At 42.2% G+C, this 10,487-nt stretch overlaps 1 protein-coding gene across 1 annotated transcript; it reads left to right on the top strand.

Moving 5' to 3' along the window:
* The first annotated feature begins 659 nt into the window (after positions 1 to 659).
* Positions 660 to 9,922, top strand: PPP6C (protein phosphatase 6 catalytic subunit). The gene is made up of 7 exons (XM_024214524.3): positions 660 to 902; positions 2,436 to 2,531; positions 3,171 to 3,236; positions 3,826 to 3,967; positions 5,578 to 5,657; positions 7,415 to 7,624; positions 8,986 to 9,922. Exons 1-7 carry the CDS (start codon positions 828 to 830, stop codon positions 9,232 to 9,234), a joined length of 918 nt encoding a protein of 305 aa, XP_024070292.1. The 5' UTR covers positions 660 to 827; the 3' UTR covers positions 9,235 to 9,922.
* The last annotated feature ends 565 nt before the right edge of the window (positions 9,923 to 10,487 follow it).

Below are 10,487 nucleotides of genomic sequence, written 5' to 3'. Positions count from 1 at the left end.
CTCCAGCGCCTGTGGGGAAATCCCCCCCCGAGGCCCCCCAAACCCCTCCAGCGCCTGTGGGGAAATCCCCCCGAACCCCCCCGAGCCTGCGGGGAACCCCCCCGAAGTCTCCCCCCCGCAAGCAGGCCCGGTCCCGTCCCATCGTCTCCACAAGGTCGCTGACCGCGCGGCCCCACGCGGGTGCCCGGCGCTGCCTAGGCGGAGGAGCGGCCGCGCGGGCGGGCGGGCGGGAGGACCAGGCGACCCGCTGGGCACTGCCCGGCTCCAGCCCCGGCCCGTTCGGCCCCCGGGACAGCGCAGCCAGGCCCCGGCCCAGCCGACCCCGCTCACCGCCGCTGCCCCCGGGGGGCGGAGAACCCGCGAGCTGGGAGAAGTGACCGCGCCTCGCGGGCTGCCCCGGCTACAGCGCCCGGCCCGGGCCCTCGCTCCCCTCCGCCTGCCCCGCCCCGCGGGCCCGAGCCTCGCCCGGGGGGCGGGGTCAAGCCTCTCTCCTCGCCGCCCACCTCCAATATGGAGGGGCCCACCGAGACTACACTGCCCAGCATGCACCGCAGCCCGGGCAGCCATGGCTCCCAGCATGCTTTGCGCAGCGCGCCAAGGGCTGACGCAGAGCGCGCTGGGAGGTGAGGCGGAAGCACCCCCCGGGGGAGGTCTATGGGGGGCGCCTCCGTTTCCTGTCCCTGGGTAGAACGGACTGACTGAGTTCCGGCTTCCTCCCCGAGCGGAGGGGGCGCCCCGGAAGTTCCCCTCGTTTCCGGCTTGTGGCCGCGGCAGAGGGGCTTTACCGCCCCCGGAAGTTGCCGGCCCCCCACAGCTGCTCTGCTAAGATGGCGCCTCTGGACCTGGATAAGTACGTTGAGATTGCGCGGCTCTGCAAGTACCTGCCCGAGAACGACCTCAAGGTGAGGGGCGGCGTCGCGGGGCCGGGCCCGGGCGGTAGCGGGAGAGAGCCGGGGTGGCGGCTTGGCCCCCTGCCCAGCGCAGACCGGGCTCCGGGCGCTGGGGCGCGGCAGCAGCGCTGTTCCCGGCCTGTGCTCGCTGCCCTGGCGCCGGCAGCGGCCTGGCCCGGGAGAAGCGGAGACAGGTGGGTGCGAGCGGCTGTTCGGTCAGGCGCCCTGCCCGGAGGTCCCTTCTGGAAACAGGTTTGTTGCTAAGGTAGCCCGGCCTGTTTCTAGTGTCAGCTCTTCAGGGCTGGGACGTTGTCTGCAACCTTGTGCCTAATGCCAGACCTGCAACACAGGCTCTTCTGCAGATTGCTTTGACTAGGGACAAGCTGGAAGAAATATCCTTGTCTCCGGGTGGTTCTAGTCTGAAAAGTGACTGGCCTCTTCTAATGCTGCAGACCTCGCGCTATTGTACCTTAGAGAGAGAAGCTAGTGTAAGCTAATATCTCTTATTGGGCCGACTTTGGTGAAAGAGACCAGCTTTTGTGTTACTGAGCTCCTTTTCCAGTGTGGAAAGATACTCCGAGCGTAGTCTACGCTAGAATCACCACAGGGGCATAGCTGTGCCATTGTGAAGACGCTCTATGTCAGTGGGAGAGCTGGCATAAGAAAACCACACTGCCACTTAGTCTAATTCATACCCCGAGTGACATAAGTTATACCAACAGAAGTGGTAGTGTGTACAAGCCCAGAGTGTCTCAGCTAAATTGGAAGTTGGAACAGCTTGTTTAACATAAGTAGTTCTCACACATTGTGAGACCATTAAAAGAGAAGTGGTCCATTAACCATTGTATATGGAGAGTCATGCAACAATAAATGTGGTACTCTGCTTCTATGACTCAGTGGAGTCAATGTGCCTGAGTATGTGAGTAGGATTCTATTCTTTTTTGTACATCATCAATGGAATTGTTTTCTAAGTTCCAGTGAGCTGTATCTATGTACCCGCAGTGAAGAACATGGGGTTGCACAGGTGTAACTGAGACCTTAGTTATTGATGAGTGAGAGGGACAGAATCCAGTTTGAGTCTTTCATCCCAGGATAAGTTTTTAGGGTTTGCAGTTGGAAATTAACTCTTTTCCTTGTAAACTGAGCATATCTAATACAGAAATCATTGATACAATAAACATGAAATAACCACAGTGGTAATCTGTTTAATTTTTTAGAGCAAAACCTGCAATTTAATGTAGCATTTAAATAATGTAAATTACACTGATTCTGTGAACTGTTGCTCTGAGCCTCATTGAGACTATAGTTAAACTGTATGAGTCTGTAGTGGCGCTTTAAAACATTAATTCAAGTGTAACCAAACTTTCTCACACGTTTATCATCCCAGGTCATGTCAGCATGGTTTCTCGTTGATGTCTAGAGAATTTGGTAACTGAATAAATCCTAAAGCAAATAATTTAGTTCATTAGTTTATAAATCTATTAATACTTGATATTACAATGCACAAAACCCACAGGCTGATCAGTGTAAACTTTTTCTCTGTAGCGCTTATGTGATTATGTGTGTGACCTACTGCTGGAAGAGTCAAATGTGCAGCCAGTATCTACACCAGTTACAGTTTGTGGAGATATACATGGACAGGTAAAATGGCATGAATACTTGCATGTTATACCCCTAGAGAGCAAGCAGAGTCTGTCACTTGCAAACATTTCTGTAAAGCTTGATGGTGAATATAAATATATGGTTGGGGAAGCATAGTTCAGGGAAGCAGAACCATCTGCTGAATGTTCAGTAATTTGCAATATTTTGTATGCGCTGCTTTTGTGCAGTGGAAGAAAAACATACTGTTTTTAACTTTCCCAGAGTGTGCTTTTGGGAAGTCAGCCTCACAGATTAAGAAGCATTGCTGAATTATCCTCACTTACTTAAACTGCAATTGTTGAGCTGTTCAATGTAAATAGGGGCCTCATCCTAGAAGGAGGGAACTCCATTTGAAGTTGATGGGTGTTCTGCTTACAAAGGGCTTGCACACTGTAAAGCTGCTCTGGTGAAGTTTCAGCAGTTTAAATGTGGCTTTTTAACACCAAGTGGATGAATGGGAAATCTGTCCGTTGAGGCCATAATTGTTCAGCTGAACTTCTTCAGACCTACTTTTATCTTGTTCTTGAAAATAAGGATTACTTCTCTCTAAACCTAGATAAATTCCAATTAATTGTGCTAACACACTCTTAACTAACAATGATAACAGAACCCTTAATATGGACAAACTCTTTTTTGCAGTTTTATGACTTATGTGAACTGTTCAGAACTGGAGGTCAGGTTCCTGACACGAACTACATATTTATGGTATGTACATATTAGATGTTAGTTGGTCATTCAAAAAAAGTGTAAGGAAAGCACTTCTACAATTACACTGTGGATTTAAAACAAATTTCAGACTTCTTTGGTTTTAGTTTCCATTTTAACTCTCTTGCTTGTAAACATATTTTCCGCTCCCAAATTTACTCTCTTTCACTTGGTTAATGTGCGTGGCTTTTATTTTGTCTACCTAAAATTTGAAATAGGTAATGCTGGTTCACATGAAAGGAAATGCATTTTATAGCCTGCTATCTAAAAGCTCTAGCTTACATTGGCAGTAGAAGGGAAGTAGAATATTTGAGTGGCTAATAAAGGACCTCCTGAAATGTTTCTTGGATGAATGGGAACATAAGAATCACAGAAGTAATGCTTCAGTTTTAAATGTGAAATTTCAAATATCCATTTAAATGTTTTTTGTTTTTTAAATATGTTTTCAGAATTCAAATAGCAATGGTGCTACGATGCCTCGTGGTGTTGGGCCTCTTTACGAATTGAGGAATTAGAAATAGATATGTTACTGTGTGCACTTCTGAAACCATATTTCCATTTATTATGTAAAAATATTTTTAATTTGCAGGGTGACTTTGTAGACAGAGGTTACTATAGTCTTGAGACTTTCACCTACCTTCTTGCACTAAAAGCTAAATGGCCTGATCGTATCACACTCTTGCGAGGGAATCATGAGAGCAGGCAGATAACACAAGTATATGGATTTTATGGTAAGTCTTTATAAACTATTTCTGAATTGTGGTTAACTAATCTAAAAATGCAGTGAACTGATTCTCTGTCTTTTCTTTGGTAAATTTGATTTTGAATACAATGTGTATAGCTTTTCTAGAGGCCAAGTGGATCGTGAAATAGGATTCATCAAAGAAATAAGCCAATCTGAATGTATACACTGTCAAATAGTGAAGTAATGTAGCATAGTATGGGGAACAGTAATTATAGTCTTGAAAAGGACTATGATCTAATCTACTGGGTAGAGTTCTATTTCCAGGTCTGTCACTGACTTGCAGTAAGACCATAGGTGTTCACCTCTATGCCTCAGACTTCCTTATCCCAATTTCACAGATAAGAGCTTAATATGGGAGTTGAGGTTTAATATTTGAAGTGCTTTGGGATTGTCTGAAAAGTGCTGTAGAAAAACAAAATATAGAGAATTCTCTCTTTATGGCTTAGGACATAATAGGTTTTAATTCTAATTATACCAACTTGGTAACAAAGATGGCTTATCTGGTAAGTCACTGCTGGTGCAGTAGATGAGGCAATATTAGTGAATGAACACAAGATTAGTATTAGGCAATAACACACATAATATAAACTGAGGGAGTGGGTTTGCCTGAAAGCTTTGGAACTACAATTAAGTTATGACAAGACCTGAGGAAATCTTTCAAGGATCTAATAGTTGCCTCACAAAATATGTAATCAAAAATGGACTTGATTTTGGATCCCTCTGGAAATGAGGAGAAATGGGTATAAATCTTGATATCTTAATCCATTATGCCTAAGGAATCCTTGCTTGCTAGGTCTGACTTATCCAGATCTATTAGAACCTAGTTACTTACGACTACATTGAGGAGGCTCTGTCCTCTTTGACCCAAAAATGTATTGCATGGCTTGGTTCTGCCTGTATAGATAGGGCCATGCTGTGCCACTGTGACTGCTTTAGGGGCAGTAGCTAGCAGAGCCTATTTGTGAGGGCTTTTCTTTGTGTCTCACAGTACAATCTTCAGCAACTCAAATGTGGAAATAACTTCTTTATTTAAAAAAAAACCCTAAGATTTGTCTGTTCAGTTTCCTTAGTGGCCTGATGGGGGTATTAGTTCCTATAGCACAATTTGGACCAGGTTGATTTCTAAACCAAACAAAGCAACTGTAGCTCTCTTCCTCTCCTTTGGTAAGAGCATCTTCAGAAGCATCTGTCTTATTTAATCATCCCAGTAGCATCTGACTTATTTTCATACCACAAGAATTGAACCAAGGACTTGTTCATGGTGAACTAAATTGAGATTTGAGTTGTGGGGGGCGTGAAGACGCTTTTTATGGAGGCAGCACCTTTAGTCACATTCAGATGGGAGGAAACCTGTGCCAAAATATTGCTTGAATATGCAAGAAATGAGAAAACCACTGCCAATGGAGTGGACAGATGGCCATAAGAAAAATCCTTTCTCATTGTATTACAGTCAGTGTTCCTATCTGGTGGCCCAGCATATTTCTTTGCTCATCTAGTTATTGAGATTTCAAGTTCTAGGATAAATATTTGAGGGTTTTTTCCTTAACAGAATTGGGGGGAAATGTCAAACAATAAAATGGTTTCTCTATTTAACAGATGAGTGCCAAACCAAATACGGAAATGCAAATGCCTGGAGATACTGTACCAAAGTCTTTGATATGCTCACAGTAGCAGCTGTAAGTTTTAAACTCACTTTAAAAACATAAAGCAGATTATTTTGCATCATTGTTTCACTAGGCACATGTCTAAGAGGCCTTTGTCACATAGTGTCTAGAGACAAACTGAAATGAAAAGTAAAAATATTCCAGGCTTTACACATGAATCCTGGACTAGTGGGTGGGGGAGAAGTAGACATGATGTATCGTGACTTTTAGAAAGTATTTTTATACACTCCTGCATGACATTCTCATAAGCAGACTAGGGAAATATGGTCTAGATGAAATTACTATAAGGTGGGTACACAACTGGTTGAAAGACTGTACTCAGAGTAGTTATCAATGGTTTGGTATCGGGGGGCGGGGAGGAGGATCTAGAGTGGTCCTGCAGGGAGTCTGTCCTGGGTCCAGTACTAGTCAATATTTTCATTAGTGACTTGAATAATAGAGGGAAGCGTGTGCTTCTACAACTTGCAGATGACACCAAGCTGGGATAGGGTACAAGCAACTGGAGGATAGGATTAGAATTCAAAATGATCTTGATAAATTGTTGAATTGGTCTGAATTCAACAAGATGAAATTCAATAAAGACAAGTGCAAGTACTCAAAGGAAAAAGTGAAACACAGACCTACAAAATGGGGAATAATTGGCTAGGCAGTAATACTGTTGAAAAGGATTTGGGGGTTATAGTGGATCGCAAATTGAGTCAGCATAAGAACAGCCATACTGGGTCAGACCAAAGGTCCACCTAGCCCAGTATCCTGTATTCTGACCAATGGCCAATACCAGGTGCCCCCACGGGAATGAACAGAACAGATAATCAAGTTATCCCTGTCGCCCATTCCCAGCTTCTGGCAAATAGGCTAGAGACACCATCCTTGTCCATCCTGGCTAATAGCCATTGATGGACCTATCCTCCATGAACTTACCTAGTTATAGTCTTGGCCTTCCCAACCTCCTCTGGCAAAGAGTTCCACAGGTTGACTGTTTTGTGTGGGGAAATTTTTTTTTCTTTTGTTTATTTCAAACCTGCTACCTATTAATTTCATTTGGTGACCCTCTAGTTCTTGTGTTATGAGAAGGCATAAATAACACTTCCTTATTTATTTTTTCCACACCAGTCATGATTTTATAGACCACTATCAATGTGACACAGTTGTGAAAAAGGCTAATGCACCCCAGAATTATATTAACAGGAGTGTCATATGTAAGATACAGGAGGTATTGTCCTGTTCTGCATGGCACTGGTGAGGCCTCACCTGGAGTTCTGACTAGTTCTGGGCATCACGTTTTAAGAAAAATGTGGAGAAACTGGAGAGTCCAGAGGAGAGCAGCAAAAACAATAAAAGGCTTAGAAAACCTGACCCATCAGGAAGGGCTTAAAAAAAAAAAAAACCCCAGGACTGTTTCTTCTTGAGAAAAGATGATTTGAAGGCTTATGTCCCCTTTCATTCTGTTAAGGGCTGTTATAAGGAGGATGGTGAACAACTGTTCTCCATGTCCATTGAAGGTAGGACAAGAAGTATTGGGGGTTAATTTGCAACAAGGAAGATTTAGGTTAGATATTAGAGAAAACGTCCTAATTTTGAGGATAGTTAAGCACTGGAATAGGCTTCCAATGGAAGCTGTAGAATCAGTGTCACTGGAGGATTTTAAGAATGTTAGTTAACACCTATCAGGGATGGTCTAGGTAGGCTTAGTCCTGGGTGGATGGACTAGATGACCTCTCAAGGTTCCTTCCAGCCCTACATTTCTATGATTCTATTCTTTCTCTCAGTTAATAGATGAGCAGATTCTCTGTGTACATGGTGGCCTATCTCCTGACATCAAGACACTGGATCAAATTCGAACCATTGAACGCAATCAAGAAATTCCTCACAAAGGAGCCTTTTGTGACCTTGTCTGGTCTGATCCAGAGGATGTTGATACCTGGGCAATTAGTCCCCGAGGAGCAGGCTGGCTGTTTGGTGCAAAGGTCACAAATGAGGTAAAATCACCATCATAGATAATGTAAAATTATTGAGGAACCAAATGAACTAAAACATTGCTTAGCTTTAAATTTGATGCTCTAATGCAGGGGTAGGCAACCTGCGGCATGCGAACTGATTTTCAGCGGCACTCACACTGCCCGGGTCCTGGCCACTGGTCCGGGGGGCTCTGCATTTTCATTTAATTTTAAATGAAGTTTCTTAAACATTTTAAAAACCTTATTTACTTGACATACAACAATAGTTTAGATATATATTATAGACTTATAGAAAGAGACCTTCTAAAAATGTTAAAATGTATTACTGGCACGTGAAACCTTAAATTAGAGTGAATAAATGAAGACTCGACACACCACTTCTGAAAGGTTGCCGACCCCTGCTCTAATGGCACAACAGAAATAACATTGTGTGGTTTGATGACTATGCACAGTGCAATCGTTTTACAAGGGAGACCAGTAGAGTAAGCTGGGATGGTTGCTTTTAATACTAATCCATAATAAAAGGTCTCAAGATAATCTTAGTAACAAGCCATTTCAACTTCTACAACAACCTGCACATCTGCCACTGTTTTGTTTGTGAACTCCCTATTTTGTTCTTGTGGTGAGATGGTGATCAGTCTTTCTAGCGGGTGGTTATCCTAGTACAGGAGGTGATTGGCTTTGGGAGAATACTTGGATGGAAACATTTTTCATTTCTCTTTCTCACCAAAGCTCCCGCTTTAGTCTTCCATTGAACAAAAGCTTCAGTAACTTCGGGAAAACCCATTCACTAAAACATGTCAACCTTTTTCAGATTATTGAAATACCAGAACTAGTAGTGTCTGATTTGTAGTATAACCTGGCCTTTGGAGCTGTTGTAGTGTCATAATCCAAAAAGCCTGAACATATTACATGTTGTATGAGCCTTAAAAATATGCAAATAGAGGTGGTGCTTGTGTAGCCATTTTACTTATTTGGGTTGATGGCACTCAACTTGTTTTGGGAAAAAAAAAAAATCTCCCTGTCCATTTATGGCACCACTGGTTGTGTTAACACATTCTTGACTGGTTGACTAGTTTCTAAGCTTCTGACGGACTAGATTTTCTGCTGTGAAAGAGAACAACTATCTCAATTTGGTAGGTCTCAGGAGTTAGAGGCAAAAGCCAGGGGTCTGAAATGAATGGTATCTCATCTGCAGTTAAACTCAGTGGTGATTCCTGTAGAAGGCTTTTGTCTGCAGGTTTACCCAGCAGACCTCTTCTCCTTGAATAAAATACTGAAATCTTGAGACACAGCAATGTTCTAAGTAGTGTAGAGCTGTTATGTACTAAGCATATGTAACTATTTACTGTAAATATTTATATATATTTTTTAAATTGCAGTTTGTTCATATCAACAACTTAAAACTCATCTGCAGAGCACATCAGCTAGTGCACGAAGGCTATAAATTCATGTTTGATGAGAAGTTGGTAACAGTATGGTCTGCTCCAAATTATTGTTACCGTTGTGGAAATATTGCATCAATCATGGTCTTTAAAGATGTAAATACAAGAGAACCAAAGTTATTCCGTGCAGTTCCAGACTCAGAACGCGTAATTCCTCCTAGAACAACTACACCGTATTTCCTTTGAGCTCTTTTCCCATCCTGCTGTTTCCCCATTTCCTTGTACTATCCCTCTATACTTTTTATTGAGCACTTTGCTGCTGAAATGCTGCCTCTTGCCTTTTTTTTATTTTTAAATTATCTAAATGTATTGTGTATTATGGTGTCTGTAGCAGTGTCTCGATTTTCCTCCTCCCCCCCATGCCTTCCCTCATTTGAGAATGTTTGTGAAATGTCTTTGACATTTATTTATCCTGCTGCATGTAGTTCTTGCATATGTCTGTTTTTAGGTTAAACATTTTCCCTTTACAAAAAAAAATCATAATACATTGGAACTATTTTGGCCCCATTATATCATTCAACTTTTTGTTTGGTAAGTTTTAAGAAATTTCAGCAGCAAAGTTATTACCTAGTGTGCACGATGGGACTGTAAATGCGTTGTGTTGTGTACACATGTCTGAGATGTAAAATTGAATTGTCCTTGTTAGATCTTGTTTTAAGTGAATATAAAAGTGGTCTAAAGGGCTGTCTCTTCCTTTCCCCCCACCTTTTTTTAGGATTCCAATAAAAATACAAAAAACTGCTACAGCTATTGAATTTGTACATTATAATAATTGTTCTGATTTTTCAGATACCTTGTATTTTTAATAAAGTCATATCTTAAATAAAACCCACCTCTAGGTTAAATATTGCAAATAAAAATCCTACTTTGTTGATGTGAGCATGTCTTTTTTTTCCTACTCACTAAGAACTACTTAACCCTTTGGCTATCAAGTATAGAACTGACCTTAGTTTTAACAATAGTGTTTTTTGGAAGCAATCCTTAAGAGAGTGGTTCTCTTCTGAAAAGTGACTGTGTAGAAATGACATGATTCATTACATCTGTTCCTTGTATGTATATATAAGTCATTTACTCTCTAAAATAAGTTACTGCTTGTCATTCCTGTTAGTAGTTGCAGAGTCAATACAGCTGCAGGAGACTTGAGCTTGGTCCAGTTCTTGCTTGCAAATCAACAAAATTGTTAAACCAAGTTCTGACTGTAATATCTTAGGCTATTTCTGGATATAACACCAATCTTGACTTGTAGATGGCTGGAAGGTGGAGGGATATTTGTAAACCAAGTGGATTTGATGTAGAAGTCAATGAGAAACAGAAGTCCACAAATCCACTTTTACAGTTACTTATCAGAGAATCAAACTGTTTGTGCTTAAAATACCTAATTACATATCAAAATTTTGGTAAAAGCCTCTGTAGTAAAATTGTAGTGTTAAATATCTGTA

The sequence above is a fragment of the Terrapene carolina genome, unplaced genomic scaffold (assembly GCF_002925995.2).
Source record: "Terrapene carolina triunguis isolate 2854851 unplaced genomic scaffold, T_m_triunguis-2.0 Scaffold238, whole genome shotgun sequence".
Classification (NCBI taxonomy): domain Eukaryota; kingdom Metazoa; phylum Chordata; order Testudines; family Emydidae; genus Terrapene; species Terrapene triunguis.
Note: the sequence above shows the minus strand (reverse complement) of the source record. Positions and strands in the feature narration are given on the sequence as shown.

What these genes read in the sequence shown, in the direction of transcription:
- PPP6C (XM_024214524.3), top strand. Translation starts at nt 828, where the DNA reads ATGGCGCCTCTGGACCTGGATAAGTACGTTGAGATTGCGCGGCTCTGC. An exon ending in TGCCCGAGAACGACCTCAAG is followed by an intron (nt 903 to 2,435) that starts GTGAGGGGCGGC and finishes TTTTCTCTGTAG; the next exon opens with CGCTTATGTGATTATGTGTG. An exon ending in ATATGCTCACAGTAGCAGCT is followed by an intron (nt 5,658 to 7,414) that starts GTAAGTTTTAAA and finishes TCTTTCTCTCAG; the next exon opens with TTAATAGATGAGCAGATTCT.